This window comes from Elephas maximus, chromosome 3, assembly GCF_024166365.1.
Source record: "Elephas maximus indicus isolate mEleMax1 chromosome 3, mEleMax1 primary haplotype, whole genome shotgun sequence".
Lineage (NCBI taxonomy): Eukaryota > Metazoa > Chordata > Mammalia > Proboscidea > Elephantidae > Elephas > Elephas maximus.
Window position 1 is genome coordinate 146730751 of NC_064821.1, and position 27772 is coordinate 146758522.

At 39.1% G+C, this 27772-nt stretch overlaps 2 protein-coding genes across 7 annotated transcripts in view; one reads left to right on the forward strand and one right to left on the reverse strand.

Moving 5' to 3' along the window:
* Window positions 1-27772, forward strand: part of ALG14 (ALG14 UDP-N-acetylglucosaminyltransferase subunit) — a 925968-nt gene that overhangs the window by 745838 nt on the left and 152358 nt on the right. The gene's annotated exons all lie outside the window — the stretch shown is intronic.
* The window catches only part of LOC126073260 (TLC domain-containing protein 4-like), a 122829-nt gene that overhangs the window by 77447 nt on the left and 17610 nt on the right, over window positions 1-27772 (reverse strand). For all 6 annotated transcript variants that reach the window (XR_007516698.1, XM_049879722.1, XM_049879723.1 and 3 more), the window contains exons 2-3: window positions 21268-21430; window positions 16013-16102 (exon numbers count right to left, since the gene is read on the reverse strand). Coding sequence is in view for 5 of the 6 variants with exons in the window: in XM_049879722.1 (XP_049735679.1) it covers window positions 16013-16102; window positions 21268-21419 (242 nt within the window). In the remaining variant the exon portion in view is untranslated. The remainder of the gene's footprint in view (window positions 1-16012; window positions 16103-21267; window positions 21431-27772) is intronic.

Here is a 27772-nt window from a genome sequence, read left to right on the forward strand (position 1 = left end):
TTTTTGGTTTGTTCCTTTTGTTCTTTTTTTTTAATTCGTTTGCTTCTTTTGGCCTTTTGTGTTGCTTTTTTCTCTCTCTCTCTCCCCCTTCCTTCCTTTCTTTTCCCCCACTCACCTAGTCCCATTGCCATCCCCTCCCCTTCTTGAAGGGCTATGATTTTTTGGTTTGTTTGCTTTGTCTTTTTTTTTTCTTTCTTTCTTCCTTTTCTCAGTTTCTTCTCTCTCTATTTTTTCCTTCCACTCCTTTCTCCCACCCACTCAGCCATGTGTACCACCCCGTCCTTTCTGGAGGGGCCATACTGCAAAGCATACTGCAAAGCATACTGCAAAGCATGGTTACAGACATGTGGCCTCCTCGGGTCTCCACAGCCATCACCAACCAGCTTCCTCAGTGCCATTTTATTTATTCTTTGATTCTTTTCATCCTTCTTTTTGGTATTGTTTCTCTTCTCCCTCTCCCTTCCTTCCTTTTGTCTCTCCCATCCATCAATCCCTATGTGTCGCCACCAATCTTGGCAGGCTGTACTGTACCACTCAGCTGGAGAGCCTCTGGCACACAGCCTCCCTGGGTCTGCACCACCCCCACAGACTATCTCACTCAGTGCCATATTTTGTATTTTTATTTATCTTTTCCCTTCTCCCTACCTAGGCCCTTCGCCACCCCTGTCTTTTCCTGACGGGCCCTGCCGTGCCACCTGGTGAGAGAGACAGCAGCTCGCCACCACCCCATTTCTGACCCGCCCAAGACAGCACACTCACCATCATATTTGTTTATTATTGTTGTTTTTATTTTTATTTGTCTGTTTAATTGTTGGCTTCTTCTCTCTCTTTCCCCTTTTTCCTTTTTCCCATCCAACTAGACCCATGCACCACTCATGCTGCTTCTCAACAGGCTGAGCCACACTGCTAGGCTAGACAGCCACTGGCACATGGCCTCACCAGGTCTGCCCCACCTACATTGGCTGGATCCTACTGTACCGCCATTTTATTTCTTATTAGTTTTTACTTCTTTTTTTTTTTTGCTTTTTTTCTCTTTTTTTGCCTGTGTTTCTTTCTCTTCCTTCAACCACCCAGTTAGCTCTGCATATCACATCCTCTCCTTTCCCTCCTGCTTATCTGCACCATGCACCAAGTGTCACACCTCTGAGTGGTACTGACGAGAATCTCTCAGACCGTGCCCTGCACTGCCCCCCTCCCCGTCTCATCCCATCTTCCCCAGTTCTTACTGCAGACTACCCCATCCCACTCCTCCACCCCTGCTGGACTCACCCTGCTGCACCAGGCTGACTGACCACCCCTTCTTACTTGGGCAAGAGGATGAGAAGCATAGTGCCACAGGCAAGCAAGCAGCAAAACATAACCAGCCTGCCTGCCCAGACCTAACAAAATAAAACAAAAAAGAAAGACAAAAGAATCAAATCTACAATCACTAAATGAAGAAAATAATTCCTGAATGTCCCAAAGATAGAAAACAATATCAAAACACATAATAAAATAGGAGAGTATGGCTCCAGAAAGGAATCAAAATAAACACTGGAACTACCTAACAGGAAATTCAGAACTCTAAAATTCAGGGTTCTCCAAGAGATGAAGAAAAATGCACACAAAGGTAAGGAGAAAATAAACAAAATCATGGAAAAGACAGACAAAACAATGGAAGAAATTAGGAAAATAATGCAGGAACAAAATGTCAAAATAAACAATTAGAAACCCTACAAAAACAACACTTAGAAATCCAAAAGATAAACAAGATTTCAGAAACAGTGTAGTAGAAGGTTTTAAGAGCAAATTTGAAACAGTGGAAGACAGGATCAGCGAACCTGAAGACAAATCCTTAGATACCACTTTGTTTGAGGAAAAATCAAAGAATGAAAAAAATGAAGATGCTCTGAGAATGATGTGGGATACAATCAAAAGTAAAAATTTCCGTGTGATCAGAGTTCCACAACAGGGGAAACAGAAAACATAGAAAGGATCATTGAAGATTTGTTGACAGAAAACTTCCCTAATATCAGGAAAGATAAAAAGCCAACTATCTTAGAAGCTCAATGAATCCCACATAGGATAGACCCAAAAGAAAAACACCAATATGTGTCATAATCACACTCACTAAAACCAAACAAAAAGAAAGAATCCTGAGAGGAGCTTGAGAAAAATGAAAAGTCACACACAAAGAGGAAACAATAAGACTAAACTCTGATTACTCGGCTGAAACCATGCAGGCAAGAAGGCAATGGGATGCCTTATATAAAATCTTGAATGAAAAAACTGTCAACCAAGAAAAACATATGCTACAAAACTCAGATGTAAATCATAAAACACACAAAAAGTGTTTAGCAGAACTGAAATGATCCTGTAGTACTAGTACAAGCAGGAATACGCTGTTCCCAGGATAATCTCAACTCAAGGCCCCTGAGGAAATCTTGTAGCCTTCCTGTCCAAGGTGATTCATTTTAATCAAGAGATCTTCTGTAGAAAATATTCTCTGATGGTTACGAAGGTGGGGAGGGAGAGTGAGGGGTATTCACTAATTAGATAGTAGACTAGAACTATTTTAGGTGAAGGGAAAGACAACACACAATACAGGAGAGGTCAGCATAACTGGAATAAACCAAAGGCAAAGAAGTTTCCAGAATACCACTGAATGCTTCAAAGTCAGAGTAGCAGGGACAGGGAGTTGGGACCATGACTTCACGGAACATATAGGTCAGATGGCATAACAAAGTACATCAAGAAAACTTCCTGTATCACACTTTTGTGAGAGATGTCCGGGGTCTTAAACACTAGCAAGCGGCCATCTAAGATGCATCAATTGGTCTCAACCCACCTGGAGCAAAGGAGAATGAAGAACACGAAAGACATATGGTAAAGATGAGCCCAAGAGACAGAAAGGGCCACATGAACCAGAGACTACAACAGCCTGAGACCAGAAGAACTAGATGGTGCCTGGCTACCACTGATCACTGCCCTGACAGGGAACACAACAGAAAATCCCTGATGAACAGAACAGTGGGAAGCACATCTCAAATTCTTGTAAAAAGACCTGGCTTAGTTGTCTGACTGAGACTAGAGGGACCCGGGAGTACATGAGCCCCAGACCCTTTGTTAGCCCAAGACTGGAACCATTCCCAAAGCCAACTCTTCAGAAAGGGGTTGAACTGGACTACAAGATAGATAATGATACTGGTGAGGAATGAACTTCTTGGCTCAAGTAGACACATGAGACTATGTGGGCAACTCCTGTCTGGAGGTGAGATGAGAAGGAAGAGGGGGACAGGAGCTGGTTGAATGGACATGGGGAATACAGGGTGGGGAGGAGGAATGTGCTGTTTCATCAGAGGGAGAGCAGCTAGGGGTACATAGCAAGGTGTGTATAACTTTTTGTATGAGAGACTGACTTGATTTGTAAAGTTTCACTTAAAGCACAATAAATAAATAAAAGATCTTCTGTAGCCCATAATTTCCCTGGAGTTTACTCTAGGCCCAAGCCAGTCTCCAAAATTTCCTTGAGAATAAATCATCAGCTCTTGGAGTTCAGGGTAGGCTCAAATCTTCTAAAGTACTTAAAGCCAATCCATACTGAGTCTCCAAAGTAGAAGACCTCAAACCTCCTGAGGGTAGCTAAAAGTCCCCAGTGCATTTCGTATGAAATCAAAGTTTTTAGAACTATTCCCAGACTCTCCAAATCCAGAGATGCAAAACAACGGTTTTTGTTTTTTTGCTTTTTTCCCCCAAATTTGGAAGGCATCGTTCACACCACCAGTGGAATTTATGACGGACTTTGAAGGATATCTAAGTGCCCACTATTATTGACACTCCACTGTATTAAGTCACCCAAGGAATGACTCATTAGGAATTCTGGATCCCATTCTAAGCCTCGCAATGCACAAAGTACTGTATTAGCTATGATAATACATCCAACTGCACAAGTAACCATAATTTCTCATATATATTAGCTAAAAGTTTTACTAAGGTAATTTAGCCAAAAGATAACTTTTTATAAATGTGTTTCAAATGATTTGTTTGTAAGAGGATCCAAATGAAATTGCAGATGCTGGGTTTTTTGACTCCTTATTCTGAATCAGAGACACAAATACCTCGAGCAATCATCTGATCCAGCCTCTGATTTTGAAGCAATATGTTATCATCATCATCATTTTACTGAGGACTAAGCTATTATCATACAATTAGGAAATAATCAGGGTAGGATAGCTTAAACCTGTTGTTTCAGCCTCTACATATATCAATGTCCTACACTTTTGGCCTACTAATGCCCTGTGCTCAAAGAAACAAATATAAATTATCAGTCCTTTATCTGATTTATAATGTGAACTAATGTTGAAATATTTAAATCTCAATAGAAAAAAGAGTGTCATTTATAATAAAATAAATCTGTCAACAGTTAAAACTACAACTAGAAAGAGCACAAATCATGTCTTCTTTACAAATTTGGATCTGAAAACTACAACACATGAAAGTTGAACTGCAATAAATTATAGCATAAAATGTAAAAAAATAGTAAGTAAAAGTCTGCTAAGAAAAAAATTGATCAATGAGTCATCTTTGTTGTAAAATTTACTTCCCAAAATCATTGGTTCTTCTGAAAATCATCTAAGTAAAAAAAAAAGCTAGAAATTATTTACATAGACTATATAGAAACCTGGTCAGGGAATTAAATTTACTAAATTGATTCACTCTGAAACATTGGTTAAAAACCCCACGAAATGTCAACACTCTCCCTTCGTGAACACGGGTTCCCTATTGCAAGCTTTCCTGTCCCCTCCTGCCTCCTAGCCCTTGCCCCTGGGCCGTTGTGCCTCTTTAGTCTCCTTTTGTTTTATGGGCCTGTGTAATCTTTGGCTGAAGGGTGAACCTCAGGAGTGACTTCACTACTGAGCTAAAAGGGTGTCCAGGGACTATCATACTCTCAGGGTTTCTCTAGTCTCTGTCAGGCCAGTAAGTCTGGCCTTTTTTTGTGAGTTAGAATTTTGTTCTACATTTCCCTGCAGCTCTGTCCAGGACCCTCTATTGTGATCCCTGTCAGAGCAGTCAGTGGTGGTAGCCAGGCGACATCTAGTTGTACAGGACTCAGTCTGGTAGAGGCCGTGGTAGATGTGGTCCATTAGTCCTTCTGTCTTTAGTTTTCTTTATTTTCCCTTGCTCCCAAAGGAGTGAGACCAGTGCAGTATCTTAGATGGCTGCTTGCAGGCTTTTAAGACCTCAGACACTACTCACCAAAGTGGAATGTAGAACATTTTCTTTCTCAACTATGTTATACCAGTTGTGATAGCTGTTCTCTGAGACCATGGTCCCCTCAGCAGTTTGGTCCCTCAGGGAGTTTGGATTTGCCTGTGGAGCTTCCATGACATGCCCTGGGCAGGTTGTACTGGCATCCCCAGTATTGTGTACTATCTTACCCTTCACTAAAATTACTACTTGGCTATTTAGTGTTTTTCCATGTCCACCCCTCCCCTCCATTGTAACTAACCATCAAAGATTGTTTTTGTGTAAAACTTTTCATGAATTTTTACAGTAGTGGTCTCATACAATATTTGTCCTTTTGTGATTTACTTTTTTCACTCAGCATAATGCCCTTCAGATACATCCATGTTATGAGATGCTTCCCAGATTCATCATTATTCTTTAACATTGTGTATACTGCATTGTGTGTATGTAGCATAGTTTATCCATTCATCTGTTGATGGGCATCTAGGTTGTTTCCATCTTTTTGCTATTGTGAATAATGCTGCAATGAACATGGGTGTGCATATGTCTACTCGTTTGACAACTCTTTATTTCTTTAGGATATGTTCCTAGGAGTGGGATTGCCGGATCATATGCTATTTCCATTTCTATTTTCTAAGAAAGTGCCATATCATTTTCCAAAATGGTTGTATCATTTTGCATTCTCAACAGAATTGCGTAAGAGTTCCAATCTCCCCACAGACTCTACAACATTTGTTATTTCCTGTTTTTTTGATCCGTGCCAGTGATGCTGGGATGAGATGATATCTCATTGCGGTTTTGATTTACATTTCTGTAATGGCTAGTTTTTTCTCATGTGTCTGTTGGCTACTTGAATGTCTTTCTTTGGTGAAGTGTCTGTTCATTTCCTTTGCCCCCTTTTAATTGGATTATTTGTCTTTTTGTTGTAGAGGTGTTGGATTTTCTCATAGATTTTAGAGATTAGACTTTTGTCTGATTTGTAATAGCCAAATATTTTTTCCCAGTCTGTGGGTTCTCTTTTTACTCTTTTGGTGAAGTCTTTTGATGAGCATTAAGTGTTTAATTTTTAGAAGATCCCAGTTAGCTAGCTTATCTTCTGGATTTCTATCCTGTTAATGCCGTGTAGTAGAGCCTCTAGCGTTGATTCTATTTTTTCTTCTATGAACTTTATAGTTTTTGGCTTTATATTATGTCTTTGAACAGTTTTGAATTAGTTTTTGTGTATGGTGTGAGGTATGGGTCTTGTTTCATTTGTTTGCAGATAGACGTCCAGTTTTGCCATTGCCACTTGTTAAAAAGACTGTCTTTTCCCCACTCAATGGACTTTGGGCCCTTGTCTAAGATCAGGTGACTGTAGGTGGATGGATTTACATCTGGGTTCTCAATTCTGTTCCATTGGTCAGTGTATCTGCTGTTGTACCAGTACCAGGCTGTTTTGACTACCGTAGCTTTATAGTAGGTTCTAAGGTCAGGTCGTACGAGTCCTTCTACTTTATTCTTCTTCTTCAGTAGTGCTTTACTTATCCGGGGCTTCTTCCCTTTCCACATAAAGTTAATAATTAGTGTTTCCACCTCTTTAAAGAATGTCGTGGTATTCGGATCAAGATTGGATCGTATTTGTAAACTGCTTTGGGTAGAACTGTCATTTTCACAATGTTGAATCTACCTATCCAAGAGCATGGTATGTTTTTCCATTTATGTAGATCTCCTTTGGTTCCTCGCAATGGTATTTTGTAGATTTCTTTGTATAGGTCTTTTACATTCGTGGTTAGATTTATTCCTAAGTTTTTTTTTTTTTTTTAGGGGCTATTATAAATGGTGTTGTTTTCCTCATTTCCTTTTCATTGTTCTCTTTATTGATGTATAGGAATCCAATCGATTTGTGTATGTTTATCTTATATTCTGCTCCTCTGCTGAAGCTATTATTTCCAGTAGTTGTCTCATGGAGTCTTGTGGGTTTTCTACATATAGTATCATATCATGCGCAAATAGGGACAGTTTAAAGTATTTATTACCAATTTGAATGCCCTTTATTTCTTTTTCTTGCCTTATTGCTCTAGCTAAGGCTTCCAACACAATGTTAAATAGGAGTGGTGATAAAGGGCATCCTTGCCTTGTTCCTGTTCTCAAGGGAAAAGTTTTCAGCCTCTCTCCATTAAGAATGATGTTGCTCTTTGCATAGATACCCTTTATTATGTTGAGAAATTTCCCTTCTTTATCTATTTTATTGAGAGTTTTTATCAGGAATGCATGTTGGACTTTATCAAATGCCTCTTCTGTGTCGATTGAGATGATCCTGTGATTTTTTTCTTTCTTTTTATTTATGTGGTGAATTACGTTGATTGATTTTCTAATGTTGAACCATTCTTGCATACCTGGTATGAATCCTACTTGGTTGTGGTGTATTATTTTTTATTTATTTATTGTGCTTTAAGTGAATGTTTATGAAAATCGAGTCAGTCTCTCATACAAAAAGTTATACACACCTTGCTATATACTCCTAGTTGTTCTCCCAGTAATGAGACAGCACATACCTCCTCTCCTCCGTGTATTCCCTATGTCCATTCAACCAGCTCCTGTCCCCCTCTTCCTTCTCTTCTTGCCTCCAGATAGGAGTTGACCAGATAGTCTCAAGTATCTACTTGAGCCAAGAAGCTGACTCCTCACCAGTATCATTATCTATCTGAAGTGTTGGGTTCAGGGATGGTTCCAGTCTTGGGCTAACAAAGGGTCCAGGGTCCATGACATCCACGGTCCCTCTAGTCTCAGTCAGAGCATTAAGCCTGGTCTTTTCATAAGAATTTGAGATCTGCATCCCACTGTTCTCCTGGTCCATCAGGGATTCTCTGTTGTGTTCCCTGTCAGGGCAGTCATTGGTGGTAGCCAGGCACCATCTAGTTCTTCTGGTCTCAGGTTGATGTAGTCTTTGGTTTATATGGCCCTTTCTGTATCTTGGGCTCATCTTTACCACATGTCTTTTGTGTTCTTCATTTTCCTTTGCTCCAGGTGGGTTGAGGACCAATTGATGCATCTTAGGTGGCTGCTTTCTAGTGTTTAAGACCCCTGATGCCTCTCACCCAAGTGGGATGCAGAATGTTTTCTTAATACATTCTATTATGCCAATTGACCTAGATGTCCCCTGAAACCGTGGTCTCCAATCCCTGTCCCTGCTACTTTGACCTTTGAAGCGTTCGGTTGTATTCAGGAAACTTCTTTGCTTTTGGTTTAGTCCAGTTGTGCTGACCTCTCCTGTATCGTGTGTTGTCTTTCCCTTCACCTAAAATAGTCCTCGTCTACTTCCTAATTCCCCCAAGCATCTGTCAGTTTGTCATACACTGGGGGCTTATGTGTTACTGTAATGCTGGAAGCTATGCCATCGGTATTCAGATACAAGCAGGGTCATCCATGGAGAACAGGTTTCAGCTGAGGTTCCAGACTAAAAAGAAGGACCCAGGAGTCTACTTCTGAAAAGAATTAGCTAGTGAAAACTTTATGAATGGCAGTGGAACATTGCCTGATATAGTGCCAGAAGATGAGCCCCCCAGGTTGGAAGGCACTCAAAAGACAACTAGGGAAGAGCTGCCTCCTCAAATAGAGTCAATCTTAATGACGTGAATGGAGTAAAGCTTTCCAGACCTTCATTTGCTGATGTGGCACGGCTCAAAATAGGAAGAAACAGCTCCAAATGTCCATCAATAATTGGAACCTAGAATGTATGAAGTATGAATCTAGGAAAATTAGAAATTGTCAAAAAGAAAATGGAACGCATAAACATTGATATCCTACATCTTTTCTCAAGAATGGTGATCCAACCAAATGTGGAAATTATAGAACAATATCATTAATATCACACGCAAGCGAAATTTTGCTGAAGATCATTCAAAAGCGCTGCAGCAGTATATCGACAGGAAACTGCCAGAAATTCAGTCCAGATTCAAAAGACGACATGGAACCAGGGATGTCATTGCTGATGTCAGATGGATCCTGGCTAAAAGCAGAGAACACCAGGAGGATTTTTACCTGTGTTTTATTGACTATGCAAATGCATTCAGACGTGTGGATCATAACAAATTACGGATAACACGGCGAAGAATGGGAATGCCAGAACACTTAATTGTGCTCATGAGGAACCTGTACATAGAGCAAGAGGCAGTTGTTTGGATAGAACGAGGAGATACTGAGTGGTTTAAGTCAGGAAAGGTATGCATCAGGGTTGTATCCTTTCACCACACTTAATCTGTATGCTGAGAAGCTGGACTATATGAACAAGAACAGGGTATCAAGATTGGAGGAAGGCTCATTAACAACCTATGTTATGCAGATGACACAACCTTGCCTGCTGAAAGTGAAGAGGACTTGAAGCACTTACACAGCCTTCCTTACGGGTTACGTTTCAATATAAAGAAAACAAAAATGCTCACAACTGGACCAATAAGCAACATCATGATAAATGGAAAAAAGATTGAAGTTGTCAAGGATTCCATTTTATTTGGATCCACAATCAACACCCACGGAAGCCAAAAAAAAAAAAAAAAAACCAAACCAGTTGCCAGCGAGTTGATTCTGACTCATAGGGACCGCAGCAGTTAAGAAATCAAAGGATGCGTTGCATTGGGCAAATCTGCTGCAAAGCACCTCTTTAAAGTGTTGAAAAGCAAAGATGTCACCATGAAGACTAAGGTATGCCTGACCCAAGCCATGGTATTTTCAATTGCATCATATGCATGTGAAAGCTGGACAATGAATAAGGAAGACTGAAGAAGAACTGACGGCTTTGAATTGTGGTGTTGGTGAAGAATATCGAATATACCATGGACTGCCAGAAGAATGAACAAATCTGTCTTGGGAGAGGTAAAATCAGAATGCTCCTTAGAAGCAAGGATAGTGAGACTGCATATTACATACTTTGGACATGTTGCCAGGAAGGATCAGCCCCTGAAGAAGGACATCATGCTTGGTAAAGTACAGGGTCAGCGGAAAGGAGGAGGACCCTCAACGAGGTGGATTGACACAGTGGATGCAACAATGGGCTCAAGCATAACGATTGTAAAGATGGCTCAGGACTGGGCAGTGTTTCATTCTGATGTTCATAGGGTCACTATGAGTCGGTACCGACTCGACTGTACCAAACAACAACAACAATCTAATTAGTGAATACTTCTCTCCTTCCTCCCCACTCTCATAACCATCAAAGAATATTTTCTTCTGTGTTTACACTTTTTCTAGAGTTCTTACAGTAGTTGTCTCATACAATATTTGTCCTTTTGCAACTGACTAATTTCACTCAACATAATGCCTTCCCGATTCCTCCATGTTATGAGATGTTTCACAGATTCATCATTATTCCAAAGCATTGCGTAGTAGTCCATTATGTGAATATACATCATTTATTTATCCATTCATCCATTGTTAGACACCTTGGTTGCTTCCATCTTTTTGCTATTGTAAAGTGTGGTGCAGTAAACATGGGTGTGTGTATATCTGTTTGTGTAAAGGCTCTCATTTCTCTAGGATATATTCCAAGGAGGGAAACTGCTGGATCTTATGGCAGTTCTATTTCTAGCTTTTTAATGAAGCTCCAAATTGATTTCCAAAGTGGTTGTGCCATTTTACATTCCTACCAGCAGTGTATAAGCGTTCCAGTCTGTCCACAACCTTTACAACATTTATTATTTTTTCTTTTTTGTATGAATTCCAGCCTTGTTGGGGTAAGATGGTATTTAATTGTAGTTTTGATTTTCATTTCTTTAATGGCTAATGATCATGAGCATTTCCTCATGTACCTATTAGGCACCTGAACATCTTTGGTAAAGTGCCTGTTCCTATCCTTTGCCCATTATTTAATTGGGCTATTTGTCTTTTTGTTGTTGAGTTTTTGCTGTATTATGTAGATTTTACAGATCAGATGCTGATCAGAACTGTCATAGCTAAAACTTTTTCCCAGTGTGTAGGTAATACTTTTACTCTTTTGGTGCAGTATTTGGATGAACATAGGTGTTTGATTTTTAGGAGCTCCCAGTTATCTAGTTTCTTTTCTGGCGTTTGTGCATTGTTAGTAATATTTTGTATACTGTTTATGCCATGTATTAGGGCTCCTAGCATTGTCCCTATTTTTCCTTCCATGGTCTTTATCGTTTTAGATTTTATATTTAGGTCTTTAATCCATTTTGAGTTAGTTTTCGTGCATGGCATGACGTATGGGTCTTGTTTCATTTTTTTGCAGATGGATATCCAGTTATGCCAGCACCATTTGTTAAAAAGACTGTCTTTTCCCCATTTAACTGACTTTGGGCCTTTGTCAAATATCAGCTGCTCATATGTGGATGGAATTATGTCTGGATTCTCACTTCTGTTCCACTGCTCTATGTATCTGTTGTTGTACCAGTACCAGGCTGTTTTGACTACTGCGGAGGTGAAATATATTCTAAAATCAGGTAGAGTGAGCCCTCCCACTTAGTTCTTCTTTTTTCAGTTATGCTTTAGTTATCCAGGGCCTCTTTCCCTTCCATATGAAGTTGGTGATTTGTTTCTCCATCTCATTAAAAAATGGTATTTGGATCAGAGTTGCATTGTATCTATAGATCGCTTTGGATAGAACAGACATTTTTACAACGTTGAGTCTTCCTATCCATGAGCAAGGTATGTTTTTCCACTTAGATAAGTCTCTTTTGGTTTCTTGTGGTAGTGCCTTGTAATTTTATTTGTATAGGTCTTTTACATCTTTTACATAGATTTATTTCCGAGTATTTTATCTTCTTGGGGGCTGTTGTAAATGGTATTGATTTGGTGATTTTCTCTTTGAAGTACTCTTTGTTGGTGTGGAGGAATCCAACTGATTTATGTATGTTTATCTCTCATTCTGATACTCCGCTAAACTGTTCTATTAGTCTCAGTAGTTTTCTTGAGGATTCTTTAGGTTTTTCTGTGTATAAGATCATGCCATCTTCAGATAGAGATACTTTTACTTCTTCTTTGCCAGTTTGGATGCCCTTTATTTCTTTATCTAGCCTAAGTGCTCTGGCTAGGACCTCCAGAACAATGTTGAAAAAGAGTGGTGATAAAGGGCATCCTTGTCTGCTTCCCGTTCTCCAGGGGAATGCTTTCAGATTCTCTCCATTTAGGATGATGTTCGCTGTTGGGTTTGTATAAATGCCCTTTCTTATGCTGAGGAATTTCCCTTCTATTCCTATTTCTCTGAGAGTTTTTATCATGAATGGGTGTTGGACTTAGTCAAATGCCTTTTCTGCATCAACTGATAACATCATGTGGTTCTTGTCCTTTATTTATGTGGTGGATTACATTGATTGTTTTTCTAATGTTGAACCATCCTGGTATGAATCCCACTTGGTCGTGGTGAATTACTCTCTTGATATGTTGTTGAATTCTGTTGGCTAGAATTTTGTTAAGGATTTTTGTGTCTAAGTTCATGAGGGATATTGACTGTAATTTTCCTTATTCGTGGTATCTTTACCTAGTTTGGAAACCCTGGTGGCATAGCTGTTAAGTGCTACGGCTGCTAACCAAAGGGTCGGCAGTTTGAATCTCCCAGGCACCCCCTGCAAACTCTATGGGGCAGTTCTACTCTGTCCTATAGGGTCGCTATGAGTCAGAATCTACTCGATGGCGCTGGGTTTGGTTTGGTTTTTTTTTTTACCTGCTTTTGGTATCGGGGTTATGCTGGCTTCATAGAATGAGTTTGGGAATATTCCATTCTTCCTATGCTCTAAAATACCTTTAGTAGTGGTGTTAACTCTTCTCTGAAAGCCTGGTAGAATTCTTAAGTGAAGCCATCAGGGCTGGGGATTTTTTGTTGGGAGTTTTTAAATTACTTTTTCAATTTATTCTTTTGTTATGGGTTTATTTAGCTGTTCTACCTCTGTTTGTGTTAGTTTAGGTAAGGTAGTTTGTTTCTAGAAATTTGTCCATTTACTCTAGGCTTTCAAATTTGCTGGGGTACAATTTTTCATAGTAGTCTGTTATGATTCTTTTAATTTCAGGTGCGTATATCACCCACCTCATTTCTTATTCGGGTTATTTTCTTCCTCTCCTGTTTTTCTTTTGTCATTCTGGCCAATCGTTTATCAATTTGGTTAATCTTTTCAAAGAACCAGCTTTTGGTTTTGTTAACTCTTTCAATTGTTTTTCTGTTCTCTGTTTCATTTAATTCTGCTCTAATTTTTATTGGCTTTCTTCCAGTTCCTGAGTGTTTCTTTTGTTGCTCTCTTTCTATTTGTTCAAGTTGTAGGGATAATTGTTTGGTTTTGGCTCTTTCTTCTTTTTGTATGTGTGCATTTATTGATATACATGGACCTCTGAGCACTGCTTTTTCTGTAACCCAAAGGTTCTGGTAGGGTGTGTTTTCATTCTCATTTGATTCTATGAATTTCTTTATTCCATCCTTAATTTCTTCTATAACCTACTAGTTTTTGAGCAAGGTGTTGTTCAGTTTCCATATGTTTGATTTTTTTCCCCTTTCTTTTTCTGTGACTGATTTCTAGTTTTATGGCTTTATAGTCAGAGAAGATGCTTTGTAATATTTCGATGTTTTGGATTCTGCTAAGGCTTGCTTTATGACCTAATATGTGGTCTATTCTGGAGAATGTTCCATGTGTGCTGCAAAAGAAAGTATACTTGTGTGCCATTGGGTGGAGTGTTCTATATATGTCTACGAGGTCAAGTTGGTTGATTGTGGCATTTAGATCTTCCGTGTCTTTATTGAGCTACTTTCCAGATGTTCTGTCACTGAAAGTGGTGTGTTATAGTCTCCTGCTATTATTATGGAGCTATCTATCTTACTTTTCAATGTTGTTAGCGTTTGATGTATCTTAAAGCCCTGTCGTTGGGTGCATAAATATTTAATACGGTAATATCCTCCTGGTATATTGTCCCTTAATCGTTATATAGTGTCCTTCCTTATCTTTGTGCTGGATTTAACTTTAAAGTCTGTTTTGTCAGAAATTACTATTGCCACTCCTGCTCTTTTTTGATTGTTGTTTGTTTGATATATATATTTTTTTCCATCCTTTGAGTTTTAGTTTGTGTTTTTTAGTATAAGGTGTGTCTCTTATAGGGAGCATACAGACAAATCATTTTTTTTATCCATTCTGCAACTATCTCTTTATTGGTGCATTTAGTCCATTTACATTCAGCGTGATTATGGATAGGTATGAGTTTAGTGCTGTGATTTTGATGTCTCTTTTTGTGTGTTCTCGGCAGGTTCTTTTTTCAGCTTAATTTTTTGTGCTGAGTAGTTTTTCTTTACAAATTGTGTTTTCCTCTTTTTCATTGCTGTTGATGTAGTTTTTGCTGAGTCTTTATGTTTTTCTTGTATTTTATTTTGCTGCGTCGGATTGTTAGTCTCATTTGTAGTTACCTTTTTTTATTATTTACCCCTGTTTTTCTAAGTTTAAACCAATGTCACCTTGACTTCTTCTCCATATGAAAGATCTAAATCTACATTAGTTATTCCATCTTTATTGATTTAATGTTGTCTGTCATGTTTTACATAATGACATTGCTGTTTCCCTGTTTTGAGCTTTTTTTTTTTTTATCTTGATTTATTTATGTGATTTCCCTGTCAGGGCTGATATCTGGTTTCTCAGTCCTATATTCTAGTTTTAGGTTTTTATCTGATGTTACTGATTTTCTAACCAGGGAACTGCCTTTGGTATTTCTTGTATTTGGTATGGTTTTTACAAATTCCCTAAACTTCTGTTTCTCTGGAAATGTCCTAATTTCGCCTTCATATCTGAGAGACAGTTTTGCTGGATATGATCTTGGCTGACAATTTTTTTCCTTTAAGGCTTTAAATATGTCATTCCATTGCTTTTTTGCCTGCATGGTTTCAGCTGAGTAGTCCGAGCTTATTCTCATTGACTTTATTTTGTAGGTGACTTTTCATTTATTCATAGCTGCTCTTAAGATTCCCTCTTTATCTTTGGTCCTAGCTTGTCGTATATATAATTGATTCACTTGTTTTTTGGGTCCTTGTTGTAAGAGAGACCACTGGAAACATCCGACTACTCTGCCATCTTTGCCCTTCCCAACTATTCTTTATTATTTTTTTGATATGATGCTGAATTCTATTGGCTAGAATTTTGTTCAGAATTTTTGCATCAATATTCATGAGCGATCTCGATCTGTAATTTTCTTTTTTTGTGGTGGTTTTGCCTGGTTTTGGTATCAGAGTTATGCTGGCTTCATAGAATGAATTTGGAAGTGTCGTTTCCTTTTCTGGGTTCCGAAATAGTTTGATTAGTCCCGGTCTAAGTGCTTCTCTGAATGTGTGGTAGAATTCTCCAGTGAACACAGTTATTACTGATGCCTCAAATCCTCAAATTCTTCTCACTAAAAAGCCATCAATAATTCTCGTTTTTCATCTCTTTGATATCAATTGATGGCTACAAATTTATGGATTTGAAGGCTAAGTCTTAAGTAGCTTTTATCCAAGTTGATCAATGTGTCTCAGTAATAACTCATTTTCACTCAGAACAGTATTTACAATAACTTCGTTCTATTCACTAACAGTAAAAATGTTTATATCATTACCGTATGCTTCCTATTTTTCATAACAATTGCAATACTAAAACAAAATGGCCCTCATTGTATGTATTCAAATCTAAAATAAAACATTTTAAAGCACGTTGCTGAAATTAATCTTGAACACATGCATTTTCAGAGAACATATAGCATCTCTATGGTTTATGCTTTAAAGTAAGAAATGTTATTATTAATAATTAATATAAAATAGAAATCAAATTGACTGTCTTAGAAATAGACAGCTTACCAAAGTGGATCAGCCGTAGCAGCCTCATGAAATAAAAGAATGTATAGGCTAAAAACTCCAGCCACTAAAGCTTGGCATGTAGATCCCACCCTGAAATGAAACAAAATACAGACAAAGATTTTAGATCCTTTTTCACCAAACTTTAACTCATTCTGGCAAAACATTTAGCATTCTTAAGAAGTTATATCTGGAAGCATTTAAATATCATAGTGGAATACATCTGACAGCACAATAGAAAACTGCCATTTCAAAATCCAAAGGCCATACTTACTTTGGAATTAATGACAAAAAGAATGCCCCTGACTGTAGTCCCCTGCTAGGAGACCCAGGAATCACTGCTTGGTGAGGAGCTCTAAAACAGAGGCATACGTGACAATGTGGTTGATGGAGTTTTGTAGAGACAGATGGCAACTGGTAACTCCACTACCCAACCCCCTGCTCCCAGCTCCATCTCCGACAGCATCACTGCAGGCTGAGTTCCCTGCTCTTTAGGAAATCAGTTGGGAATGCTTCCAAATGTACTGGCCTTAACCATTTCCTTATCCTTAAAATGGAGCTGTGGTGGCACACTGATTAAGAGATCAGCTACTAACCAAAAGGTCAGCAGTTCAGCAGTTCACATGCACCAGCTGCTCCTTGGAAACCCTATGGGACAGTCTACCCTGTCCTATAAGGTTGCTACGAGTTGGAATTTACTGAAAAGCAGCAGATTCGATTTTGGGGGTTTTTTTGGGGGGTGCTGGGTATAGTTAAAATAGAATTTGGATGGATCATGAAATGAAGATGCATTACCTGGGAGATCTCAGTTTTCAAGGTACACCCACATGCATTATTTCACTTGATTTTCGTAACGAAGCCATAAGAAAGGTAGGGAAGCTATTATTAGTCCTTCTTTCACAATATTATGAAAGCACTTACAAGTAGTGAAATTGAGGCCTGGTTTAAAAGAAGCACTCAAGTGAAAACAAAATGTTCACAAGATCCAAGTCCAGTTTTCTTTTATAGAAGGAATAAGGTTTAAAGGAAAAACATCAGTTTCTATGACTATATCATGCCAATTAATAATTTAATGACTCAAATGATACCCAAACCCTATGATGTGCCACTTAAGGATCTATATGTAGGTTACTGTGTAGCTATCCACACAGGGAAGTTTTTTACCCAACAGTTTAGGGCTTCTCACATCTTGACTGAGTTTACAAGAAGTTTCTTTTCTCTTCATTAGAATAAAAGATGAAAGGAATAGCAAAGTTTTTTGTTTAAAATACTGGTGTGCAATAAATATCTCTCTACAATATGATCCCGGACCATTAAAAATAACAGAAATATACCAACCAAGATAAAACCTCATGTTAGAAAATCTCATTGTAACATGAAAAGCCAATATATTTGATCTAATAGATGATTTTTTTAATAGATGATATGTTCCTAAATAGATGAGTGTAATTATATTAAATGAAATGTTATTTTAAAGTCTCAAAAAATCTAATTTAAAGGCACCGATCCTATGCAATACCAAAGGATCACTGTGAAGTGTGAATAATTAGGCCAATTTATCAGACTTACAGGTCTGGAATTTTCATGCCAAGCACACCTGTACTCCATTTGGTATAGCAAGAGAAAAATGTAAACTCCTTGATGATTAAATGAAACACTCCATCTGTGTAATCCTATAGTTGGCTTTCTGTTGCCATTCAAAAACTGTATAAGTGAAAATAAAAAACATAGCCTCTCTTACTAACCAGTTTTAGTATTCAATAACCTTAAGTCCAAAAAGTTTCCTTTCAGAAAATTCTTTCTTCTCGATACTCAGGCCTCAAATTCTCTTTTCTGTTGAGATGCTATATGTTTAATGGAATGAATTACAAGCCCTCAGCTGATGGAAATGGCATATAACTCATTAAGAGCAAAAACTTCTTGCCATTCAGTCGATGAGAACATGTTGCAACCTTATAGGACACAGCGGAACTGCCCCATAGGGTTTCCAAGGAGCAGCTGGTAGATTCAAACTGCCGACCTTTTGGTTAGCAGCCAAGCTCTTAACCACTGCACCACCAGGGCTCCTATAATTTATCAGAGGTTAGTTGAATGTGACATGGACCAAATAGCTCCCACTATAAGCAACAGGAGAAGCAGACACCCTGTGCTAACATACTATTCTATATTAAAAGTCATACTTTGACACTTCTCTCTTAGTAAAAATTTCATGTCTTGTTCTTTAAAATTAGATTCCTGACAAAGAAAAATGTAAATTCATTAGTGTCTACAAAGAAATAGCAAAACGCTACCCAAGATTAAATACTTCAATTTTTCTTTAAAGAAAATTAAAAGAAATGTTTATGCTTACAAAAAGACACTGGTTTTCCAGAAAATAATTAGCGATGCTTTTTACAACTGATTTCATCTTTCACAAATAGCCTGAGTATTACCAATAGAAATAATACAGCTCAAATAAAAAGGAGAGTTAAATTTTTAAGCAGTAGATTTAAAATTAGGAGTATTTCAACACGATGGAAATTTCTAATCCATATGACAGCAAGTGGATAAAAATAAGAAAATTTAAAAATTTTAAGAGTGTATTTTTATATGTAATCTACAAGTATGTAAATTTTCAGAAAAAGCAACAATTAAACACAACTTCTCATTTATAATTAAACTGTTAGCCCTCAGGTGTACATTTTCTGGTGAGGTTTTTCCTCCTATCTTTTTTCTGTTAGATGGCTTAGACTACCCATTATTCAGAGACTTTTTCCTGATTACTAGGAAGAACTATGTGTGTTGTATTCATCTGCCTGTTTCAAGACTGGAGGCTGGGTTTCAATACACAAATGCGTACTTTACTCAAATAGGAGCCAATTTTTTCCCTTTTTGCATTCTCTCTCTCACAGTTGGAGCGGGAAGCAGGAGTAACTCTAAACTATGAGAAAGACAGAGACAGAGAGAACACACCATTTGAATAGTAAACAAATTTTACATAATCCCAGGCTCCTTTTTCAAATGGGAACTCAGTTTGCCAAATGGTATATCCCTGCAGCATAGAATGGCAGTGATAAGACTAAATAATGTGAAGCATTTTTTTCATTTCATTGTTTTGTTTCCTTTTTGTTGCATCCACCTCTCTATACACTCTCTATTGTTTTGACTTGCAGCTTAGCGAAGAATATTGAATATACCGTTGACTGCTAAAAGAACATACAAATCTGTCTTGGAAGAAGTACAGCCAGAGCGCTCCTTAGAAGTGGGGATGGTAAGACTTCATCTCACATACTTTGGACATGTTATCAGAAGGGACCAACCCCTGGAGAAGGGCATCACACTTGATAAAGTAGAGGATCGATGAAAAAGAAGAGGACCCTAAATGAGATGTACTGACACAGTGGCTACAACAATAGGATCAAGCATAACAACAGTCTTGAGGATGGTGCAGGACCCGGCAGTGTTACATTCTGTTGTACATAGGGTCGCTATGAGTCGGAACCAACTTGGCAGCACCTAACAACAACAACAAGATTCCAAAAAAAAAAAAAATTTTTTTTTTTAAGCATAGTGAAAAAGAAATGGAGAGCTTAAATTAGTAGCAGAGACTGCATGCCCCTAGTTCCCACTCTTCCTTCTCTTTTCCAGCATTCCGTGTATCTTTATATGTCAGAAAGAGTTTAAAATAAATAATGGTTAGTATGTTTAAAAAAAAAAAAACATTTCAACAATACAAAGTGTGCTATTCCTCTCATTTTTCAAACGTGGAGAAATGACTCTTACTTTCTGGGCAAGAAGAACTGCAGCATGTACGAACCAAACAAATCAATATAATGTGCACACGGAAACGCCTAAAGTCTTATTCCCATTATGAGTTATGAAAGTGGGTGCCTGAAAGGTGGGAACAGGCTAAATGTCATCAACACATGGATGGATCAACAAAGTGTGGTGCATACACAAATGGGGTATCACTCAGCCATAAAGAGAAAGAAGTCCTGATACTATGACATGGATAAGCCCTGAAAACATTATGCTGAGTGAAATAAGTTAGTATCAGAAGTGACAAATATTGTATGATCTCACTTATATGAAATATCTACAATGGGCAAGTATATAGACATCACAGTTTCCTAGTGGTTATTATAGGCGGGGTGGGGTGGCGCAGGAAAGGAAGACAGGATGCTTAGGGGACACTGAGGATGATGGAAAAATTCAGGAATGGTTAATGATGATGTGATGCTTGAACAACGTGATGAACATATTTAATGTCACTGAACTGTACATGTGAAGACGGATGAAAAGGCACATGTTCCATTACCTATACATTTACCAAAAAAAAAAAAAAAGTGGATGCCTAGAAAACAATTTGACTCAAACAAAGATAAGGGATTTCAGGTCAAATGTGATCTTTCTCGAATATTTAGGCATGTGGCAGAAGTTCTTTAATTCTAAAAGGACAAGTCAATGAAAAACAATTATGAGAATTTTAAAGACTTGCTGAATTCATTTTACAGTTAGCATTAACTTCAAATAAATAACAACAAAAAATATTCCCATAGCTGCTGCCATGCACTGAGGAGGTGAAGCAGTCATCAGAGTCATTTGGTGTTTGAAACCTTGTGAGAGATTAATGAGTTGCAGGAAAAAAAAAATGTGTAGCCAATTTATCAAAAAGCTCCAGCAGATTTCTACATCCTTAGTTAACTTGTTCTTTTTCCATTAAGAAAAATCTAAAAAGCAATTTTTAACTTTAGAATTACATAGCAAAAAGTACATTCTTAATGGCTCTGAACTGTAATGAAAATATATTAAAAGAGAGAAACAGATGCACTGATCATGCCCTGTGTTCTCTGGTGTGCAGTGTATAACTGCCCTAAGCCAGTGAGTACTACGTATAAGCTGCTCACAATGCCAAGGAATGTCTTCTTCTGTTATCACTTCCAAAGAACATGTGTTTATCTTAAACATTTCAGAAAAGAAGACAAAACAGTCGTCTTAAACAGACAGCTGGTGTCTAACTTTAACCTTCCCACGCATCCCCAGAAAGTTAAATAATTTCTTCTTAACACCTTTCAACATAAGAATTTTTAAAATGTCTTGTATGACATTAATCTACTTCTTTCCTTCTATTCCTAAGGTCAAATAATAACAGCTGACCTTAAAATTTGTTACATCCTTCATGAAAAATACTTTTTTGAGATATTTGAGATAGCTACTTTATGTCACAAAACGAGTTTGTTTGTTTTTTAATTAATCAGTTACATTTTTATTTGCTTTACCTTGAGTTCCATTTAATCTTCTCTTCCAAGCTGAGATCCTTAAAACATGGAGAAACTTTTGCTGAAAACCAAGAACTTACAAAGTGGAAAATAAGCTGATAGATGACAAAGCTGACAAAAACAGTGCCTAGGTTTATAGTGATGGTATCCATATTTCTTCAACCTGTGAAGAGAATTCATAGATATAAATTGTGACCTCATGATGAATCAACATTAAAAATTGCTTACATTTTAAAGAGTATCTAGTTTTTAGTATCTTTTTAAGTTAATACAAACTATAAGAATTTTAAGCCTTTTGTATTTTTTCACCCTTAACAGCTGTTTGTTACATGTCTTACATTTATATTTAAAATAAACCCAACCCAGTGCCATCGAGTCAAAGAGGGGTGAAAATCTATTTTCTTAAAGATTTCAATGTTATACATTTTAGAAGACAACTTTAATATCTTGAGATTGAAAATCATCCAAGTCTTAAAGTTAAACATTAAGAGGAAATCTGAAGTACTATAACTGAATATATCCTTTTAGTAATATTATTTTTTATTAAACTTAGGAAATATCAACTGATTTCTCTATGCCTCAGTTTCCTCATCTATAAAATGTGAGAGTTGGTTAGATAATTTCTAAGGTACAATTAAGCTAAAAGTCATAAGAGAAATAACATTATCTGCAAAATCGAAACAAGCAATAATTACCAAATAAAAACTAATTGTACAGTAGGACAAACAATATTTAGAACAAAATTAAAATGGTAAGAAGAATAGTACAGTTCTAGAAAAGAACCATTCCACTTACTACTTAAATTAGTATTTAACTTTTAAAACATATTCCGCAGTCACAACAACAATCCTGCATGGTTTTTATTTGGTTCCTAAAAACCTTAGTAACATTCAGACCAAAAAAACACACTAATGCATTTGCTCATATCCAGCAAACAGAGCATTTCTATGGCTACATCTTTGATGGAGCTGACCCTCAAATGAAAATGAAATGAATCAATACACATTTCCAGCTGCCTAATGTGAAGAAGTAAAGTCACCTACAGAAGCCAATTCACTAGAGAAACCCAAGTCATTCAGCAATAACCCTACTTCATTCCCTCCCAACCAGGATGTCATAATAAGAATCAGTCTCCGATAGGCCCCTTCTAACACAGCTCATGTGTCTATAACGAATTCTTTCCTCACTCTGTTTTTTGTGCTCAGTAAAAATATAGATATTACAATTCTTCTCACTGGGACTCCATTAACTATACTGCTCATTTACTTTTTTAAAAAAATTCAACACTTGTGGATTGGGTAATAAAATATTTAATTTGAAGTCTTTTAGCTTAAGTTGAATATTAACCAAATAATACATAAAAGTTTTGTACATAAATATTAAAACCTACTAAGTGAGGTATAAAGGGCAAATGTTCTAAGACTAAAGCAAGTGGGGATTTGGAGGCTAGAGGGGTAAATAAATGCAGAAAATGAAGCTAGTCGTCAGAGCAGAGTGGCGAGTCTCTTCCTCATTGGAAGGACTATACACGTGGATCTCGCCAGATGGAATACACAGGAATCAAATCGATTACATCTGTGGAAAGAGATGATGGAAAAGCTCAGTATCATCAGTCAGAACAAGGCCAGGGGCCCACTTCAGAACAGATCATCAATTGCTCATATGCAAGTTCAAGTTCAAACTGAACTAAATTAGAACAAGTCGACGAGAACCAAAGCATGACCTTGAGTATATCCCACCTGAATTTAGAGACCATCTCAAGAATAGATTTGACCTGTTGAATACTGATGACCGAAGACCAGAAGAGTTGTGGAATCACATCAAGGACCTCATTCATGACGAAAGCAAGAGGTCATTAAAAAGACAAGAAAGAAAAAAAAGACCAAAACGGATGTCAGAAGGGACTCTGAAACTTGCTCTCCAATGTCAAGAAGCTAAAGCGTAAGGAAGAAATGATGAAGTAAAAGAACTGAACAGAAGATTTCAAAGGGCCTCTCAAGAAGACAAAGTAAAGTATATATTGGGGGATAGAAAACCAACAGGGAAGAATAAGCTCGGCATTTCTCAAGCTGAAAGAACTGAAGGAAAAATTCAAGCCTCTAATTGCAATAGTGAAGAATTCCAGGTGGAAAACAGTAATCGACTCACAAGGCATCAATAGAAGATGGAAGGAATAAACAGACTCATTACACCAAAAAGAATTGGTTGACGTTCAACCATTTCAAGGTAGCATATGATCAGGAACCAATGGTACTGGAGGAAGAAGTCCAAGCTGCACTGAAGGCAGTGGCAGAAAAACAAGGTTCCAGGAATTGACAGAATATCAACTGAGATGTTTCAAGAAAGGAATGCAGCGCTGGAAGCACTCACTCATCCATACCAAGAAATTTGGAAGACAGCTACCTGGCCAACTGACTGGAAAAGATCTATACTTATACCTAGTTTCAAGAAAGGTGATCCAACCGAATGCGGAAATTACCAAACGATGTCGTTAATATCACACGCAAGTAAAATTTTGCTGAAGATTATTCAAAGGTGGCTGCAGCAGTATATCTACCTGGAACTGCCAGACATTCAGGCCGGATTCAGAAGTGGACATGGAACCAGGGATATTAATGTTGATGTCAGATGGATCCTGGCTGAAAGTAGAGAATACGAGGAAGATGTTTACCTGTGTTTTACTGACTGTGAAAAGGCATTTGACTGTGTGGATCATAACAAATTATGGATAACTGCAAAGAATGGGATTTCCAGAACACTTAATTGTGCTAATGAGGAACCTGTACATAGATCAAGAGGCAGTTGTTTGAACAGAACAAGGGGATATTCAATGGTTTAAAGTAAGGAAAGGTGTGCGTCGGGGTTGTATCCTTTTACCATACCTATTTATGGTGTATGAAGAAGAGCAGGGCATCAGGATTGGAGGAAGGCTAATTAACAACTTGCTTTATGCAGATGACACAACCTTGGTTGCTGAAAGTGAAAGGGACTTGAAGCACTTACTAATGAAGATCAAATGCCACAGCCTTCAGTATGGATTACACCTCAACATAAGAAAACATAAACCCTCACAACTGGACCAATAAGCAACATCATGACAAACAGAGAAAAGACTGAAGTTGTCAAGGATTTCATTTTACTTGGATCCACAATCAACACCCATGGAAGCAGCAGTCAAGAAATCAAAACACGTTTTGCATTGGGCAAACGTGCTGCGAAAGATCTCCTTAAAGTGTTGAAAAGCAAAGATGTCACCTTGAAAATTAAGGTGTGCCTGACCCAAGCCAAGGTATTTTCAATTGCGTCATATGCAGGCAAAAGCTGGACAATAAGTAAGGAAGACCGAAGAAGAATTTTCGCCTTTGAATTTTGGTGTTGGCGAAGAATACTGAATATACCATGGACTGACAAAAGTGCTAACAAATCTGTCCTGGAAGAAGTACCTTAGGGGCAAGGATGGCAAGACTATGTCTTACATACTTTGGACATGTTATCAGGAGGGATCAGTCCCGGCAGAAGGACATCATGCTTGCTAAAGCACGGGGTCAATGAAAAAGAGGAAGACCCGAGGAAGACCCTCAATGAGATGTATTAACACAGTAGCTTCAACAATGAGCTCAACTGTAACAACAATTGTGAGCACAGCGCAGGACCAGGCAGTGTTTCGTTCCATAGTACACAGGGTTGGTATGAGTCGGAACTGACTTGATGGCATCTAACTATAACAACAACATCCTTGTCATGGTCCAGTGTTCCTTCCCAGCCACCTGAACCAGCCCATCACCCTCTCCACCTCCCAAGTCATTCCACTAGGCCCTTTGGGACTGCTGCTTCACACCCAGAAAACAGCTACATCCTGGGCGTTTCCTCTCAGTGTCCTGAAGATACTCTGCAACCCTCTCAGGTAGTGGCTGTCTAGACTCTCACACTTTGGGGTAGGTGGCAGTCCTAGCATGTTTGCTTCTCCTGGCCCCCCTCAAGTCTTTCCCCCCACCCTTCATGAACACCCATATCCTTTTTGGTCCCTCCATCCAGTTATACCACCCTCTCCCCATCCTCAGTGGTGTCACATTCCAGCCTTCCAATCACTTCCTCCCATCCAGAAACTCAAAGACCCTGTTTCACTGATGTCCTCAAGCCCTGCCACCAATCTCCAACCCTCATACTCAGCAGATAATCCTCATCCTTCTTCATACACACACACACACACAAAAAAATAGAAGCCAACATATGAAAACTCTCAATATCCTACTGCCAACCATGAAAACTACCTACATCTGCACCCATCTGTCCTCCTTCCCACCTATACAATAGAGGTGTTATCCTGCCACCTCAGGCCAGCCTCTCCACCTGTGCACTTTAGATCCATCCTTTCTGGCCTTCTTAAGGAAACTTTCACTCCTCATTATCCCTTATTCTTTCCCCTTAAATTGTCTCCTTCTACTGGGTTTTAAACATTCTTGAGTTTCTGATAAAAACAAAATTCAACAGATCTACAACCTCTTCTCCAATCCTATTTCTCTTTTCCTATACATTTTTGGGTGGGTTATATGTATATATGTATGTATTTGTATATATATATATATATATATATATATATATCCCCCCCCACCATGCCTTTACAACCAAAATTCTAGAAAGGTTTGTCCCTTTCAGTCTTCCACCCACTCCATTCTTGTTCCCACCCTTATCACACTACTGAAACAGCCATTGCCAATGCTAAGGTTCTATGTGCAATCTTCATGTTATCTGACCTCTCAGCAACAGCAGTCACTACCGATCATTTTCTCCTTGAAACACGTTCTTCCCTGTGCTCCTATAACATCACACTTCTATTTTCCTCCTACCTCCCTGGCCACTCCTTTGACACCTCTGCAGGCTCTTCTTCATCTACCCGCCATTAAATAACACAATTCCTTAAGGTTCAATCCTAAACCTTCTCCTCTCTACTCATTTCTTACATGATTCCATCTCCACTTGCAGCTTCAATTACCACTTACATGCAGGAAAATCTTCAGTTTAAATATCCATCCCAGACCTCTCCTCTGAGCTTCTGACTACTTGTCATTACCACAGGACATCTCAAAGCTACCTCAAACTCAACAAATCCAAACTAAACTCATGGCCTGCCTGCTAAACTTGGTCCTCTTCTAGGTCCTTCATTTCAGTGAATGGTGACTGTGCATCTAAATCTGACAGCCAGGACCCTAGGGGGTCACCCTCGATAACTTACTTTCTCCATCTTCCTACTCCAATGCCATATCCAATCCACCACCGAGTTCTATGGATTCTACCTCCTTAGTTTCCTAGTGCTGCTGTAACAAAAATACCACAAGTGGGTGGCTTTAAAGAATAGGAATTCTATTTTCTCACCCTTTAGGAGGGTGAAAGTCCAAATTCATGGCACCAGCTAGAGGGAAAGGCTCTCTGGCTCTCTTACTCTCTCTCTCTCTGTGTAGACTCTGGAGGAAGGCTGTGGGGGGAGAACCTTGTCTCTTTTGGCTTCTGTTTCTAGGTTCCTTGGTGATCTTCGTGTGGTGTGGCATATACCTTCTCCCATCTGTGCTTGTTCCTGTGCCTAATATCCTCTTTTATATATCAAAAGTGATTGGTTGGGGGGGCCAAGATGGCAGACTAGGTAGACGCTACCTCGGATCCCTCTTGCAACAAAGACTCGGAAAAACAAGTGAATCGATCACATACATAACAATCTACGAACCCTGAACAACAAACACAGATTTAGAGACAAAGAACGAACAAATACGGAGAAGCAGCAATTGTTTTCAGAGCCTGGAGCCAGCATACCAGTCAGGTAACCTTCGGCGCCCGATTTGGGGCAAAGCCAAGGGGAGCAGACGGCACAAACAAGGGGCCCAGCCCTAGCCCCTGAACTCACTCCTGGAGGGGGCCCAGCCGGTTCGCGTAGGCGGCACGGCGACGCAGCCGGTGGGAGAAGTCCCCGGGAGGTGGCAACTGGTCTTGGAGCGGGGAGAGCAGCGTCCCAGCCGGGGAACCGTCCCGCCGGGATTTTGGCTTGGCGCAGGCATGGCATAAGGACGGAGAGCTGCTCCACCCCCCTGAACTAAACCCGGGAGGGGGCCCAGCCAGTTCGCACAGGCGGCGTGGCGATGCAGCCAGTGGGAGAAGTCCCCGGGAGGTGGCGACTGGTCTTGGAGGGGGGAGAGCAGCGCCCCAGCCGGGACACGCGGTCATGGCACAGGCACAGGGAGCTGCTCCACCCACCTGAACTAACCCCAGGAGGAGGCCAATCCGGTTCGCGGAGGCAGCACGGCGACGCGGCTGGCGGGACGAGACGTCCCTGGGAGGCAGCGACGGATTTTAGACTCGAGAGTGCACCGTCCCAGCAGGGTAACCTTAACGTTGGGCGTGGGGCTGGCAACAGATGATCTGACTGTGACTCCAGCGGGCCAGACCCCCCGGGGGCAATCTCCACACAGCCAGCACACATAGGTGACGCGCCCCGCGGGAATCTCAGATATAATAG